This window comes from Muscardinus avellanarius (assembly GCF_963383645.1).
Source record: "Muscardinus avellanarius genome assembly, chromosome: 2".
Lineage (NCBI taxonomy): Eukaryota > Metazoa > Chordata > Mammalia > Rodentia > Gliridae > Muscardinus > Muscardinus avellanarius.
Window position 1 is genome coordinate 63118706 of NC_137787.1, and position 18106 is coordinate 63136811.

Here is an 18106-nt window from a genome sequence, read left to right on the forward strand (position 1 = left end):
CACACGCCTCTGTGTCTGCTCTCAATGGCACTTGTCACATGATTGGACTCTCACTGACAACACACCAGTGTCTCTCCCTACAACCTGAGCTCAGTGGGTACACGGACCCCGATGGATTTGTCTGAGACTGTGCCAGAGCCAGAACCATTCACAATGGCTGCAATGCTACAGTAGGTGCTAAGCAAAAGTCTAAGAACTGGTGAATGTATGCAAGTGGGGCTAATTTACACTACGATGGGGTTTTATTATAATTTCCTCGTACTAACGTTTAAATTTCAATAAAGTGTCAGGAGAGTAAAGCTCCAGATCCGAACCCTTAACCACCAAGATAAATGCTGGCACTCTATTAATTTTATTTATTTATTTGTTTATTTGTTTATTATTTATTTATTTGTGGTACTGGAGTTCCTGGAAACCCTTCTACCTCCGGGCTACACTCCCAGACTTATTTTATACTTTTTTTTTTATTTGGAAACAGGGTCTCTTAAACCAGCAAGCCTGGCTTAGAACCTGTGCGATCCTCCTGTCTCTGCCTCCCAAGCGAGGGGATTACAAGAGTGTGCCATCACATCCAGCACTCTATTAATTTTAGACAACACAATTAAACACTAAAACTTGTTCTCTTCCAGGCTTGGGTTAGTTTTATCTCCCTAATGTGACTGTGATTGTCCTAAGGACAGAAGCTCTGGGGCACTTGTCCTATTGGACACAGACGCTAGCACAGCCCCGAGGGCAAAGCAGACACTTGGTAAGTATGTGTTGAGAGATCAAAGGGCCTGGCCAGCATTCTGTACTGCAGGGTCACTCTCTACTTCACTCTTCCTAGAAGTACTGTCCTCAAAGGAAAACTTCGGCAAGCCAAAAAAGGAGCCCTGGCTTCAGCCATGTGGCAGGTAAGGATGGGCCACCCTGGGCGCAGTGAAAGGCAGAAGACTTATGGGGCAGTTTCAAAGTAAACGGTCTTAAATCCAGGCCTCCAAATGGAAGATAAGCAAGGACTGAGACCTTGGGAGGCTGCAGGATCATGTGCAAATAAACAGAGGCTTAAAAGTTAGTATCTGCCCCACAGGGAGCTGGAGACAATCCACATGCTCGTTTACCCCTCACACGGCTTGTCAATGTAGCCAAGATCCCGTGGGCAAGAGAGGTCCCTGCACACCGAGGGTAAACATGTCACACGGCACCTTGCATAGGGCTTCAGTGACGCTGAATTTTATAGCTTTTTTTTTTTTTTTTTTTTTTTTTTTTGCCTTTCTACCCCTCGATGCTAGGAGATATTTATTAGAAAGCAGCAAGTGTGGATGAAGAGGGCCATGGGCCAGTTCTGATCTTAGTGATGGTGACTGAGGAAAGGGAGGTAGTTGGAAGGAGATGGCTGAAAGCCCTGTTAGTGACGTTCCCCTCCAGGGGGATTCAGGATATTGAAAAAAATGCTTCTCCCCAAATCAGAAGTCAGGATCCTAATCAGGGAAAAGAAGCCCTAAACATCCACAGAGGAGAACCTTTTTTTGTTGTTGTTGTTCTGATGAGGGGATCTAACCCAGGGCCTCTTGCATCCTAAGCAAGTACTATACCACTGAGCTACCCTGCCAGCCCCAAGCATCTTTAGTTTCCTAGAAAGCCTGGTTTGATTGAACTTGAAGTGTAATTATGTATCACGTAAGTAATTAAACTCTTTCCCAAATTCAGTGTCATTTAGTTTACTTTTAAAAAACTGCACCATGCTATTCTTTCTTAGAGGGGAAGCCTTGTATGTCCAAACACTGAGAAAACTAGTTTCTCTGCTCTTATCCCATAGACTTTCTAAGATATCTTGTTTTGTTTTGCTTTGTTTCTTTTTTGTTTTGTTTTGTTTTGGTAATGGAGGTTGAACCCAGATGCATTCTACCACTGAGATACACATGGTCTTACTAAGTTGCTAGGGGTTTCACTAAGTTGCTAAGGCTGCTCTCAGACTTTCCATCCTCCTTGCTCCGCCTCCCAAGGACTGGAATGGTACTTGGGGCATGTTGGTGCATGCCAACATGCTCAGCGCTTTTTAAGATATCTCAATAGCTCCACAATGATAACTGATTTTTATAGGATAAATAAAAATGAAGACAACCTATATTCATGGAAATCTCTGTGTGGCTGGGAACAAACGTTTTGGAGACTCAGGGCAGGATTTTGGCCTCTGGCATTTCCTTAACAAGGTAGAGAAAGCACTTCCGGGATAGCATTTTCCTTAGACCACAGGGTGGATTTGTCATAAAGAGATACTTCTATATCTCTTTCCACATAGTTGCATAAGTAGCGATATCTTGCTTTAAAAAAGATTATTATCCCGACGTAAGTATTCACATTTTAAGTATTAATATTTAAATTGGAGGCATCGCAATGCAGCAAATGGCAGCAAAGACTTGGGAGCTGAATTAAACCCTGTAGTGGTGATGCTTGGCTAAGCGCCATGAAAGAAAATCTAAAGCTCTGAGCATCTCCAACAAACACCTGAGGCTTTCCCAACAAGCTGCAGTACAAAACAAACCAAGTAGCATTTGAGATTTCGCAGCCACCGGGTTCAATGTGCCTGCAAAATTAAGCTCCAGACAAGTTTTCCTGATTGCAGATGCCGCTCCGAGGAGGCCGTCCACACCTACCAGTGAATCGAATTGCTCTCGCGGGCAGGCAAACAGGCGTCCATTAATAGTGAGCGTCGTAAATACTGAGACATCATTAGGTTTGAGCACCACCTTTTCTGTGAACATAAAAAGCATGAGATTGCCTATTAAATACATCTGAGGATTGCCGCACTGCCCTAATCACACCAACAAATTGCCAGCTCTGTGAATTACCAGGAGCACGCAGAGCGACTGCATAAAATACAAGACTGAAGGGACCCACTGCGTAAAAACGCCGCAGCCTCCACACAGCCACACGACCCTCGGGATGCCAAGAGAAGTGACCATGCAACAGGCATGGGAATACCTGAGGGTCGGTTCACCCAGCTCTGCACTGCAATTGTGATTACCTATAAAAACCACGCTGGCTATTTATTTAACAAGCCATCTTTCTGGATGATAATAAAGCCCAACACTCTGGAGATGGAAGGTCACTTTTAGAAGATTTCAAGGGTTTCAAAGACCCCATATGACTTTAGTTGCAAAATGGATTATTATTTTTATTTGTTCTCTAATTTGTAGGGCATAGCATCGACTAGCTTTAAGCCTCTTTCTGCATTAAAAAAATTAGTTCACTTAAGAAATAAATACTTATGTAGCATTTACTACAAGCCAGATACAGCTCCAGGTACCAGGGATAAAGAAGGGAACAATATGGGGGTCCCAGTATGAAAAGATCTTACAGCCTAGAGGAGGATGGAGATGATCAACAGGTCAGCAACAACAAGGGGAGCAACATACATCAGGATGTAGGTGTGGTCGAGAGCTAAAATTTTAGGCAACAAAGACAGAAAAGAAGGAGGCCTCAGTGAGACACGGGCATTGGGAAAAGACCTGAGGGAGTGATGGCGACCCCAGGAGAGCTGGGGAAGGATGAGACAAGGGAATTGGAAGGGCAGACATCCTGGATCCTGTGCAGCCAGACAGAGGGGGGAGGGAGACCTTGGGGATCCAAGATGTGTTTGCAAACCCCACATGATTGGAGTCATCTGTCTTATTGCAAGGCAGAAATGCCCCCTCCCTGTTCCTAAAGGCCATCCAACATCATGACTTGGGAAATCCACCTTTTGCTCCTCCGTCTCTCTGGCCTCTTACTGCCTTGTGACTGCACAGACCTAACACTCCTGCCAGCATAGATTGTCGCTGTTGATTTACTGTCTGCCTCTGGCCTGGCCTGGGAGCAACTTGGCGACACAACAGGTTGTGCCTAACTCCTCCTGGCCTGACACAGCCATACTATGTGGCCGGTACATATGGGATGGATGAATAAATGACATTTCAGGAAATCATAGAGTAATCAGGGACACAATGAAACTCCTTGGGAGAAATATTCCTCTTTTTTTTTTTTGGATGACCTGGGCTCCTTGTCCTCTCAACAGGGTAAGGAAGGAGCTAGCAGCTGAAGAGAATGAGGGTCTGGTCACCTCTAACCTTAGGGTGGGAGAATCCTAATGCCTTCAGCTCATCAAGCCCAGTTCCCTCACAGGTCCTGGGTTTCTCAGGCTCTCAGGTATAGAGCATTATTATTATTATTACTATTATTATTATTATTTTAGATTTTCTTTTTTTAGGGCTTACAATGATAGAACTCCAGGCTGACATCTGTGCCAGAATTTGCAGTTCCAGCTACCTCACATACATCCCTTCTTCTCTTTCTGTTGTAGAGCGGGTATCCACATGGTAAGGGACATTAGATACACACTTCTACCTGTATTGTTTCTGTTAGTCATGGAAACACACACACATAGACCTGAGTCATGCTTCTGGGTTGGCCTGGAATGGCCATGCTAGCTTCCTGCGTGATTTATGTTTGGAAATGTCCCATTTTGCAAAAGTGCCAAACACGAATCGACGCTGGTACCTCCTCCAGAGCTCATCTTGACCATGATCAGGCCTTCCCCGGAGCCCAGTTTGTCGGCAACTGCACTGATGACTTCCTTCACCGAGGCGGCCACGGGCACCCGGATGGTGGTGTAGGTGTGGTCCATGCAATAGACCTTAAATAAAACTGTGCAGACGATTAACAGTGGGGTAAATTGGTCTTGGGAGGGTTTTCTTTTCTTTCTTTCTTTTTCTTTTCTTTTTTTTGTGTGCTTTGTTTTGTTTTCTAAACTGGGGATTGTACCCAGGGTCTTAGCGCATGCTTGGCATGGTCTGGGGAGTTCCAAAGAAAACCGTAAAGCTATGCAAAATGTTAAGATGTCCTCCCAAAATTGCATCATTCCAGTGCTCTTACTGTTGTATTTATTTGCACATATCTACGCCTATGCTTCTTAAACTGCTTACCTTAGCACTGGTCTTAGAATAGGAACACATATGGCTGCTGCCCCCAGTTAAAAAAAAATAACAAATATTTGTGAAAACCCCACAAGAAAATAGGTCATGGGAAAAAATGAGAGGTGTGTTTAGGCCAATGTCCTGGGTTTCCCCTCCTCCCCAGCCTTTCTCTTTCACAGTGGGGGAAGGGCTGTATCGTGGGCCAATCTCTAGAGGGCTGCTGCCCAGCAGGGCAGGGGAGCCAACATCCACACTGCCGGCAAGCTTCACTGCTTGCCTGCGGCCATTAGCATACACTGCCATTCCTGTGCTGCTGCCTCTCTAGTCTGTAGCGCAGGGGCCCTGGCCCCGCAGCTCACGTGGTAGGTAGCTCAGCAGACACTCCGCCGCACCTCAGGCTCACCTCAGAACATACAAGTTCTGGAAGCAATTCCACCTATGTAAATCTGGGTTTTGAGGCACTTCTAGAGTAGAATATTTATTTGTGACTTGAAATGAAAATATTTTACCATTATTATGATTATTTATGGTTGTGATTCTTTGGAGGAATCTTGGGCAACCAAATAACAAAAATGTATATGTGACCTCCTGGAGGGCTGGTAAGGCAGCTGTGTTCAGGGCCAGAGTGATTCCCCGGGCAGGGTCCCTGCTCTGCATATGACCCTGGAGTCCTCCTTTCTCCCCACCATCCACAAAGGGCCAGCTGCCTTCCCCTGGCTGTTCCCAGAGGGGCAACTAAGCAGCAGGGCCCTGAAATCATCTGAATTTCTTTTGGAAAAAGGTGGCAGCCAGGAAAGGCAGGACCAAGGAAGTATGGACCAGCACCTCAGCTCCAGGTACAAGACTTCAAAACATAAAAGGGCATTTCCAAGAATGGCTGTTCTGTAGGGTCAAGGTGGTCTTTCCCCGGGGGAAGGCTGTATTCCTACTCAAAACAAGCTACACAAGCAACAACTGCAAGAGAATGCTCACCCTCATCAGAGCCTCGGACAGGCTGGCGCTTCTGGGCCCTCTCGTCACCCGTGTTGAACTGTTGCAAAAGCACCTTGTGCTGTAAAAACAATAAGCATGTGAGTGCTGCTATGGGGACTGACCAGCACACGCCAGCAACTCGGGGAAAACTCATCTGCAAAGCAATCAGAGCCAGGGAACGAAGCCAATGTATTCTGTATTTACAACAAATATATCACGTTTATGCATCGCAATAGAATTCTTTTGGAGAACTGTAGTCCCAGGGAAAAGACGTTGAAAGAATCCCAATCAAAGCCTCTTACCTTCTTTTGTGGAGCTTTTGCATCTTCTGAGCTACGAGAAGTAGAGAAAGCACATTATTTAATGCCACTGCTAATATTCCTTGAGATAGCTTTATTTGTACATAACTGTAATCTTACATTAGAAACTGCAATTACAGAACCCATTTGTGAGGTAATATCCCCCCCCCCCCCCCCGTGGTACTGGGGATTGAAGCCAGGCACACTCTACCTCTCTCTCTGAGTTCCACACCCAGCCCTTTTTATTTTTATTTTGAAATGAAGTCTTGCAAAGTTACTGTACCCTGGCCTTAAACCTGCAATCCTCCTGTCTCAGCCTTCCAAGTACTGGGATTATGAGCTTGTACCCCACCAGGGCTCCTCACTTACACAGTAAGGGACCAAAGCCTGGGAGACACTGCAAAGGCACCAGTTCTTGTCACAGGCAGATCCTGTATGGAACTGACGGAAAATGCCAGGCTTTCTAGTTCTCAAAATCTATCTCACGGTGCGTTCATTCCCCAGTTCACAGCGTGTGAACACCTCCTGTTCTGAGGGGACACAGCATTTACTGTCAACAGCTTTGGCAGCAGAAGGTGAATATTTCATATAAGTGACTGTCCTCGAACTTTCTTAAAACATCATTGACCATTTTTATTGCTAGGTTCATTTCTGTGAACCAAAGGAACCCGAATTTATTGAGCTGGACTCCCCACATGGGGATCTCTTCCTTCCCATATTTCTCTTCATCACAGAAGGCTAAAGTAGTCTCAGTCTTTCTATTTATCTGGCCTTTTTGCCACTTAAGCTCAAATCAGAATGGCGTAGCTATGGGAAGACCAGCTTTAGCCTTTTTAGTAAGCAAAGGACTTTTGAAAAGACATATTGATGGTGATGGTGACGCGGGCGCTTACTTGATAAAAGACCCCCCCCCCCCAAGCCAACCCTGTCCTTACATTTGCTTGACGATCTTCTCCAGATCAGGCAGTTGCTCCTTGAGGGCAGCGATCATCCGGGCATCATCTGATACAGACACATAAAACTCCTGTAATTGGCAAAGGTCACAGGCTTTTAACAAGAACTGCAAAAGGTGCACGCTTCTCTAGAGCGCAATAAAGACAGGATCCTAGGTCAGAATTGCCAGACCATGGTTTCATGGACTGGAGAATTAAAAACAAGAAGAAAAATGATATGTTTAAATTCAAAATCGCAGATGAGAAGAAGTTTTGGAAATGGCGGTGATGATTGTGCAACACCGCAATGAAATGGACCTCACAGAATTGTAAACCTCAACATGGTTAAAAGGCAAATTTTATGTTATATTTTACGATAAAAATAAAAATTAAAAACAGTGCAAATGAATTTTTATGTGAGTTTATGTGAAAGGTAATGTAATACAATATTTTAGAATGGGTCATTTTATAGTCTACTCTTTAATAGCACTTTTTAACCTCAATTCCTTCAGGGAAATTTTAATATTCATTTTAACATAACAGACAAGCTATAACATTTTAAATAGAAACACACTGTTACCTAAATAGAAGTGAGATCCTCACTAAATTTTGGAGGGAAGAATGATACTGTTGTCCCCCTTATCCAGGGCCTTGCTTTCTATGGTTTCAGTTCCAGGCTGCAATTCATCAAGCACTCTGGAAATATTAGATGGAAAAATTCCAGAAATGAACAATTCCTATGGTTGTTTTGTTTTTGTGGTATTGGGAATTAAATCCAGGAATATTCAACTTCTTAGCTACACCCCTAGCTTTATTTTTTATTTTTTATTTTTAAACTGGGCATCACTAAGGTATAGAGGGCCTCACCAAGTAGCTGAGGCTGGCCACGAACCTGGATCCTCCAGTCTCAGCCTCCCAAGTACCGGGATTACAAGCATGCATCGCCAAAACTGGCTTAATTCCTAAGTTTGAAAAAGCTCTTATTATAATATATTGTTGTAATTGTTCTATTTTATTATTGTTATTGTTGTCCATCTCTTATCATGCCTAATTTCTAAATTAAACTCTATCATAGTATGTATGTACAGGAAAAAAAAAATAGTAGGACTAGGGTTTGCTGCTCTCTGCAGTGTGAGGCCTCCACTGAGAACCCTGGATTGCATCTCCCATGGATAAGGAGGGACTACTGTATTTCAGGACTAAACATCAAGGCTAGTGCTGTAATGTGGGCCCAGAGTTCTGTGAAGGAAAGAGCAGCTGGGCGTGAAGCAGTGTTCACCAAGGGAACTTTATCCTCCAGAACTGCCTTAGGGCCGCCCACTTTCTGCCCTAGTAATTCTTCAGTAAAGTTATCTAATTCACACCACTCAAAAACAGCTCCCGAGCTCACCAAGGGCTTTGTGCACGTATGTTTCTATCACTTCATTATGACGTGCGGGTACAATGCACCAAGAAAAGTTTATCAATAAAACGGCTCCCATTTGACTAGTAATCTCAGTTTTAGAAATGTAAATAGCCAGTATACTCACACAAAAATGTTCACTGCACAATTATTCTGAATATTCAGTGGTGTGGCTGCAAATAAACTTACCTGTGGCACATCTATTGAATTAGGAATTTTTATCATAAATTCTGTGTGACATGAATAAACCCTTATTTAAAGTAGAAGAAATGGACTGCAAAATGATGGGTGCTAATGTGATTATAAGACTTACAAAGTCTTATAAACTATCTAAAACTTAAAAAGAGGCCAGATGAAAATACATTAAAATGCTACCACTCATTGAATTAGAGTGGCAGAACATTGATAATGTTTTCTTCTAGCACTTTTCTGATAAACACACATTAGGAAAATCTAGAATGGTCCCTTCAGGGAAGCTCTCATGCCTATGGGTAGGTCCCTGGGTTGTTGAACAGAAGCCCATGGAAGGGATGGATGCCACGTACCTCCAGAAAAGCCAGGGCCACGTCATCCTCTTGGAGGAGGTCTCCATAGGTGGCGGCCCACTGGAGGACCAGGCGGATGACCCGTCTCTTATTGTTGAGGGCATAATCCATCCTCTCCTGCTCCGTACCTTGAGAAGGCTGTGCATGGTAAGTGCCGAGGAGTCAAGGAAGAAGGCCAGTTCATACTCATCCCACTGTGCTAATTGTGAAGGCAGAGTGACAGATCCCAGCTTCACAGTGACAGAATTCCTTCCTCGGACCCACATAAAATGCGCATACCAAGTGCATACAAACCCTGCTAATTTCTGCTGATCCTGACCTGAGAATTTCCCAAGAATTTAGACTTTTCATGAACTTATGCGTTGACAAGGATTCATGCTAGGCCTGGCTTCAGCTTCCAGCCCCTGCCTGTCCTCCACTTGGGGTGGTAATGTCACCATCTGTTGCCTATCTCTGGGTGCCTCACCACCTCTTGTTGGTTTCCATAATTCTGCCACATCTCTCCAATTCTGCTCATTTTAGGCATTTCAGTTAGACCCTTCTCAGAGGGCACGAGCCCTGACAGGACCTGGGCTAAAGGTGTGCCTGGTGGACAACCAAGGCCGGAACAGATCAACTCCACCATGTCAGGAAGAGGCCAGGGACCTGCTAGGTCAGTCCTTTGGTGGGGGCTTCTCAAACTTTTACGCCATGCTTCCTTCTCTTATCTAGAATCACACTCTTCTTCACTGTCAATTTGTGTATCTATGGCTAGCCCCTGGAGGCCTGGGATGATACATTCTTTGTCCTCGATTTTATATCATATCTAGCAGGCTGACTTCCATCTAGAAATTTTACTTGTTCGTCAATGGAGCAAACACTTGGTTGAGTGTCTACTATGTGCTTCTAGAGGACCCTGCTCTTAGATGACATTCCTCTATGAATGACAGAAGGGAGAACACAGTAGGCCATCACAAAATATTTTAGATTAGACATAATTAAATTTGTTCACTCCTGTTTGCACATACCCACATACTCAATGACTTATACTAGTTCATATTACAGGTAACCAGTTCATAAAGAACTTATTATTTGCAACTTAAAACTGCAACTCACACACAAAGTCCTTCAGTTAAGCTCTGTTTTATGGTCTGGTGATGAAAGTTGACTTTCTACGAGTGGGCAAGCTGATGTGAAAGTAGTCGCGAGGGTGAGATGGCATTGTGAGAGTGCAGAGTGGGTTCTGAGTCCATGACTCTCAATTCTAAAGTTCTGTTCCCATTACACAACTCGGCTAGTTATAAGACTGGCCGTGCCTCAGCTCAGTACCGTGACTTAAAAGGCACCCTAGAAAACTGCCTGTGGCAGTGCTGTGCTGCCAGTAAAGGGCCTTTTCTAAGAGAACTATAAATAATCATGATCAAGGTAAATGACAGAACCTTAAAGCAAAGGTTTACTGCATGTAAATGGGTTGCAAAATGGCTTTCATAAATTGAGCACAAGATTCATAAAAAAGAAAATTGCTCAACCTGTATTGCTACAATTCTCTCTGAGCTTATAATAAAAAAGGGAAGATCACTTTATGTGAAAATTATTTCTTTTCTGATTAACCCTTTGGTCTCTTGCTTGTTTGCATTCATAAATCAGATTTTCCCCCCAAAGAACTGCAATGCTGGGTACAACATTTTATGATAATTTTTTCAATGACAGGTAGTAATACTGTCAGTCACATAGTGGGTACTGACTAAGTAATTCCTGACCAATTAAAATGTAGGTACTGGTTCACCCAAGAGTTGGAGGATCTGGGTTTGATCCCTTTGCTGTCACTATCTAGTTATGTGACTTTGAGTGAGTCACTCAGCAGCTGTAGACTGCCTTTTACTCACCTGTGGAATGAGGAGGTGAGACGAAATAGTTGCCAACTTCTCTTTCAATGATCACATTTGATCATGCTAAAGCAAGGTGGACCTGAAACAAATCAGGTAACACTAACAAAAGGAAAGCATGCCGCATGTCCGTGTTGCTCTCATTTGTTTAATTTTCTGAAACTTGTGTTTGTGTGGTACTGTGGTATGAATATGGTTTGCCCCATCGAAACACATCAATGCAGCTCTGCAGGAAGACACGGCCTGTAAGTGGGGTTGCTGTCTTTCTTGGAAGACTGGCTCTGGGATGGATTAGCTCTTGCCAGACGGGGTTGTTATGAAATGGGCTGGCTCCTTTGTTCACTTCACTCCTGTTTGCACATACCCACTTGCCCCTCTGCTTTCCTGCCATGGCGGGGGCGGGGGCTCGCCAGAGGCTGGGCAGATACTGAACAGAATAGGCTTTAACGCCCCTGTCAGGCCAAGCTCTCTGTGGGTCTTGCCCATGTTCCTCATCCTGATTCCTCGCCTAGGCTTCATCCTCCATTCTCTTTTCTAGCTCTAAGTGATGATGCCAATGAAAGACATCTTTCTGATGATCCTGTACTGTGAAAATGCAATCTTAATGTCACATCAATTTAAAAAGAATGTCTACTTTTTTAAAGCTATTATACAAACCAGGACTCTAAAAATATTTTACTATACATGCAGCATGATTTTGTTTTGAATCACTCAAAGATGGTAATACCATGTGGAGGAAATGGAGGCTTTTACTGAGCTCTTAGCCAAGATTTAGGAAAATAGCCTCAAGACAGGACAGTTAATGTGCTCATGTGATTTTTAAGCTATAAATATAATTTCAAATACATTAATATACTTTGCAAAGAAAATATACCAAAATGTCTTACAAGTACCTGTTCAAAGATATTCAAATTGTCTTACTAATTAATAATTAAGAGACGGTTTTGAGTAAGGCACAGTGCTCAGTGCTAGTGGTATAATGGGCACATTTCCTACCTACCTGAAATATTACACTAGACAAAATGTTGAAAAGGAGGTGTATGTGTATATGTGGGGAGGGAGGGAGGGAGGGAGAAAGGAAGGAGAGAGGTAGGGAAGAGAGAGGGAGAAAGAGCAAGAGAGAGAGTGAGAAGAGAGTGTGTTTTTTCTAGTTGTATGAGGCTGAAATGGTTGGAAAGATCAAGTTGGTATCAAGTAGATATAATTCTAATTTTCCAGGTTATGTTGACTTGCACTCAAGGCAACAATGCAAACATATATGTGTTGGATACAGCAATATCAGTAGTGCACCTGTGACTAATCTATAGGGTCATAGGCTTGGATAATTAAATCTACATTTATCTCTATGGGACAAAGATTTTTCTTGTCCTCTTTCCAGATATGGAAATCTATCTTCTGTCCACAATAAATGACAGAATACATAGCTGGACAGATTAATATGATAATACCTCAAATGTGTATAGAGTTATACAATGTATAAAATACCTTCAGTATGCTCATGTGTTGGGCGTGTAGAGGAAACATTTACAGACGAGGAAACTTAGGTTCGGAGAGAGGAGATGTGCCCAGGGCTTTTTAGGGAGTAAACAGCGGGGCTCACAGTCCGGGCTGCATTCTTTCCACCACCGCCACACCCACTACGCCATGCAGGGGGGCTGGAACCTAGAGGCTAGTGCTTGGGCTCATGAAATCATTAAGAATAATTGCAATTGGGAGGCAAATGTCCTAATGAGCAAGATATTCATTCTTTCTTTTTTTCTTCCCTTCCCTCCTCTCTGTCATTGTCTTTTTTTCCCCCCTTCTCCTTTTCCTGTTGAAGTTTAAGTTCCTAGAGCTGACTCAGCATATGGAGTATCCAAGCCAGGACTGAGGGGCCTTGTCTTCCACAAATAGCCTTACAGTCTTCTGGGAGAAAGGACTGACCAAAACCAGGAGACCAGGAGGTACTCTGTCCCTTTTTCTCATGAAAGTTAGATTTTTGCTTCTGGGAAAACAAACAGAACTTATTTATTTCACAAAGTCTTGCCTTTCCCCTCACAGATGTTTATTTACTAAACTGAAGCAGGGTAATACTATTTTTATATCTGAATCTCAGAATATGCTCAAGGATTCTGATCCTACATGGGTCCTGTCTATTGAATTAGATTCTTAAGGGACACAGGAAAGATTTCAAATGTAATCGATTATACTTCAGATGGCTATAGGGAAGTGCTGGGGCTTCTATTTATCCCATGAAACTCTCATCAGACTTTTAGCAGATTTAGAATTTTTTTTTGGGGGGGGAAACTTCAGAAACATCATACTTTTTTTTAAAGACCTCTATCTAAATGATCTGTAATCATATTTTGTGAAGTTGTCAAATATAGATCATAGATTCATCCTAAATAAATCTGTTTAGAATTCCATGTCACTAGGTACAGTAAATCTAGTACTAAATAAAACATCTGGTACATATTTTAAACAGTATCTTTCATGGCTGTATTTGATCCGCCAGGGGACAAGCTCTCAGAGAGCCTGCTCATTGGACTGGACTGGCTTCTTCAGCATCACCACGTCCCTTGGTTGAAGACACACTGGATCTGTTCGGTGCAGTATCAGGGCTGAGAGCAGGAGAGAAGGCCACGGAGCAGGCTCTAATCTTTCTATCCTGCCAACGGCAGGCTTAATATTCCATTGAGTCATTTTCCTCATGCCGGTTCTGCCGTTCAAACACTGTAATTATTTCATATATTTTTACCTAGTTATTATCTTACTCACCACAGGCACCTGTAATTTTTCTGTATTTTTTTAACTGCTCATTTACTTATTCTTAATTCAGCTAATAATGGTTCCATGTATTAAAATTATCACAGGGAAAGTAAGTGAAAACCTCCTAGGATGTAGAGGCAGCAGATTCATTACGGCCTACAACAGGGAATAAAATATTATGTATACTTTTTGCAGTAAGTACATGCTAATTATGCAGCTATTTATAAAACACTTATCAACATTCAAACTGATACTCTTCAATGTTGTTGTTTTAGAGAACCCTGCTTTGCATACAAGATCTCTGCTTGCAGCTGAAAACAAACTTTGGGGGTCATCTGCCCAGGGATGAGACAGAGCTTCTGTGTACTCTTTACATTATGCTGTGTTCCTCTCGTGAAGGGACAATAGCAAAGGATATTTATGTGGGGCTTCAAGGTTTATAATGTACTTTCACACACATAACCTCATTTGATCTTCACAAGGCCGCGGTGAGTGGGTGGGGCGAGTGTAATTACCCCATTATACCAAAGGGGCTCACAGAGGTGAAGGGTAATTGCGGAATAATGCGGCTTGTAAGATGTGGGTCTTAACCAGAGAGCTTCTGCTGTTATTGTTTTTCCCACTATAACCTGAGACCTCTTTACTACCTGTTGCCTTTGTGAATCAGCACAACACCCTGCCCACTGCTCACCACGTCCATTCCTCCCTCAGTGCGAGCTCAAGTCCTGCATTGAGATGACTAGGTTCATATCTGGGCTTCACCACTGATGAGTGGTGTGACCTTTGATGAACTCAGTGATGTTTAGAGCCTTGGTTTCCTCCTAGTCAGCACCATGGGCTCATGGTTAAGGATGAACTAACACAGGAAACACATGTGGTGCTGCAGCTACAACATGTGCCGTGCTCAGTAAACCTGAGCTACCGGCATGATCCTGATTCTGCTCCAGAAATCCCTGCAAATATTCCCAATGGATGGTCTTAGAATTTTTCTAAGACCTGGAAATTCTGGGTTTAACTCTGTGTTGCTTCGCAGCAACACAGGCTCCTGTGTCTGTGTGCATCTGGTCTTGGAGCTCACAGGAGTGTCTTTGGCGCTGTCAATTTCTTTACATGTCTCTCATTTTCTTGCTCAGATGATTTCCCCAACGAATTTCTAGAATGATCTGTGTTTTTAGAAATTTCTAGTTCTCAGTACTATCCTTTTAAGTTTCAAACCAGAGGCTGGTACTTAGTCTATATATACCATATGCTGGCCTGTGTTCAAATCCTTGTCTAGCAAGTTACAAGTTGTGTAACCAGGGGGTGAATTACTTTGCTGCTCAGCTTTACTTTCATTGTTGTAAAAACAGGATTAAAAGATCACACACTTCACAGTATTGCTATGAGGTCAAGACACTGCATATGAAATATTTGGCAGCCTTTCTGATAAGACAGTCATCATGTTCATGCCATTATCAAGTCAAGTTTCCTTATAGGAAAGAAGCCCTCCAATCGCAGACCTGCAGAAGTGAATTGCTCTGACGGTGACATACAAATCGAATCATTTTCAGGATCAAATGGGGACTACAATGGTAAAATTTGGAGCCGGGTGTGGTGGTGTACACTTGTAATCCCAGCATTTGGGAGGCTGAGACAGGAGGATCCAGGTGCATGGATGGCCTCAGCTAGTTAGTGAGGCCCACTGCAACTCAGTGAGACCCAGTTTTAAAAATAAAGAATAAAATAATAGGGCTGGGGGTGTTGCTTGGAGGCAGAATGCCCCTGGGTTGCATCTCCAGTACTGCAAAAAAAAAAAAAAAAAAAAAAGGCAACTTCTCCAGGTCAGTCCCAGAGAGCTATAAATGATAGAGATCCTTTCTCAAAAGACAAAAAAGAAGCTTTTGTGTTTGCTTCTGTATAGGGACAAAATACATAAAAGGGAGTTTTAGCTAAAACTTAGTGGCAAATCCAAATTCGATTGGTTTTTAGTTCAGGAAACTAAATAAATTATTTCCATGCCAAAAGCATGAAATTTGTGTTAAATGCTAAGCCAAAGAAAATTAGTATGCTAAATAGAAAATATTCAACCAAATCATTGCTGCATTAACACAAACCATTTATCATTTGAGATTCTTTTAGTTTCAATAAGAATCTGAACAACAAAGACCTGTATTTACTGACAAAAGAAGTCAAGTTTTAGAACTGGTGCACATACTGATGATGTCCTCATAGGTCCCTCCATATATATTCATTTCAGCTTTGTCCTAGGGTTCATTTCCCTCATGGCTGCAGGATAGCTGTTGCTGGCAACTGGGATTATAGACCTCCTGCTTTGTGTCTTAAATGTTGTAACTATTTTCACCCAAAAGCCCAGGCAGCCTTTCTTTAAATTCCATTGGTCCAGTCTACTTGAGTCTGAAACTTGAGATGCACGGTTGCAAGGGCAGCCAATTACTACAAGTGGTCACACATGGCACACATGTTGGGGCGCTCACTATAAGGTCTACTGCAAACCACAATCCCTTCAGTGCTACAGAAGCTTCCTCCCAACATCTGCCAGTGTATGTAGAATCTGACTTTGACTTCTCCGGGTCTTGATTTCTCTTTGTATGTCAAATTAAATCAGTAATACAACAGTCCTTTTGGCTTCATATTCGAGGAATGGATGTTGAAAAAATAAATGATGAGGAAATATTCAGAATCAAGGAGACAGTTATTAAAATTAAAATAATTTTAACTAGCTGTGATCACTTACTAAATTGAAGGGCAGCCGTATATGTACAAACAAGAACATAGCAGAGTTTAATCATTAAGCAAAAAATTAAGATAGTAGGAGACCGATTTGGTAATAAACACCAAAAGCAAAATTTATTACAGAATTCTGAATTTTTTTCTTTCTTTTTTTTTTTTTTGCGGTACTGGGGATTGAACCCAGGGACATCTACCTCCAAGCTACACCCTCAGCCCTATTTTATTTTTTTTTAAATGGGTCTCACTGAGTTGCAGAGGGCCTTACTAAGTAGCTGAGGCTGGCTGCAAAGCCGGATCTTCCTGTCTCAGCCTCCCAAGTACTGGGATTATAAGCATGTGCCACCACACTCAGCTAATGTTTTTCATGCACTTGTTAACAGTGGTGTGATACTAGGTGAAATTTTCTCTTTTTTTTGATTTTTTTTTTTTGCAATGAGAATCATTTATTCACTTATTTTTGTGGTACTGAGGATTGAACCCAGGGGCATTCTACCCCAGCCCTATTTTTATATTTTATTTTGAAACAAGGTCTCACTAAGTTGCTGAGGGCCTTGCCCAGTTTTGGAGGCTGGGCACAAACCTGTGATCCTCCTGTCTCAGCTTCCCAAGTACCAGGATTACAGTCGTGTACTACCATGCCTGGCAGAACGTTTTAAGGATGAAAACGCTGTTTATATTTAGAAAATGGTGTATAGAAATACTTAATGGCATGGGAAGATATTGACAAAATACTGTTTAGTGAAAAATCATACAAAATCATTCACAGTATGGGTCTATTTTCATATTTAAAGGTTGTGTATAGAAAAAAGACTGGAAGGATACCCACCAAAATGTTAGCCATAGTTTTTTTTTTTTTTTTTTTTTTTAACCTGAGAGGTAACAGGGTTTTCTTTTTCTTTTTTCAAGACTAGGGAAAGATGAACTGAATTTTAAATGTAGATTTTTAAAAGACCAAGGAGCTGGAGATGAAAAGTATAGGAGTTGAACAAATATGATTAAAAACTCATTATAAAGCACTTGTATTCATCAGGTCAAATCATGTCCAAAGTGTATCTAATGAATAGAGTCTCTGCCATTAGCACATAAAAGGCCTGATATGTTAATGTTCACTAGAATTCTACTATCTTTTTCCATGCTAAAAGCAAACCGGGAGACATACATAGTGGATTAGGGACAGAAATAGGTGGCTCAGAGCTTTTCTGTACTAGTAATTACCTTTCTTGGAGCAAACCGTAATTTTTCATTATCCTAGGTTATTGATTTGGAAAAAGCAGTGAAAAATACTGGCTTCCTTTAGAGAGCTGCCGTGAAAAGTCAGAGACACTACCTCCTCTGAAAACACTCAGTTGAAACAACTGCTCACGGAACATGGTTAAGCATGTTATGTCCCTACACCCCATGTTAAGAACATGGGGGCTAACCCACATGTCCAGCTTCAGTTCCTTCTCTCTGCTGCTGGCGCTGTGCTGCTCAGCGGAAGGTGCATACCTGTTGTTTCTTCCTGCTGATCATCCCTCTCGCTTTCTGTGTTTCTCTGCAGGTATTCTCCATGAAAGCGCAAGTCAAGTACTTTGCCTTTGTGTGACCAGGATGTTAGCAGTGACCAAGGCTAGGTTAACTAGACCCTTCACCCGCACAGGTGGGGATGAGGCCAGGGACCCGGGAGTTGGGAATAGATT

The 18106-nt window shown here is 42.5% G+C and overlaps 1 protein-coding gene across 11 annotated transcripts in view; it reads right to left on the reverse strand.

Annotated features, from left to right (window-relative positions):
- Window positions 1–18106, reverse strand: part of RAPGEF4 (Rap guanine nucleotide exchange factor 4) — a gene marked incomplete at both ends in the record, with an annotated part of 342537 nt that overhangs the window by 27837 nt on the left and 296594 nt on the right. For 8 of the 11 annotated variants that reach the window (XM_080719875.1, XM_080719871.1, XM_080719874.1 and 5 more), the window contains 6 exons: window positions 2637–2734; window positions 4519–4665; window positions 5907–5985; window positions 6209–6239; window positions 7141–7229; window positions 9085–9222. In XM_080719875.1, coding sequence (XP_080576001.1) covers window positions 2637–2734; window positions 4519–4665; window positions 5907–5985; window positions 6209–6239; window positions 7141–7229; window positions 9085–9222 — 582 coding nt within the window. The remainder of the gene's footprint in view (window positions 1–2636; window positions 2735–4518; window positions 4666–5906; window positions 5986–6208; window positions 6240–7140; window positions 7230–9084; window positions 9223–18106) is intronic. The other 3 variants (XM_080719879.1, XM_080719876.1, XM_080719873.1) reach the window with 2 other exon arrangements.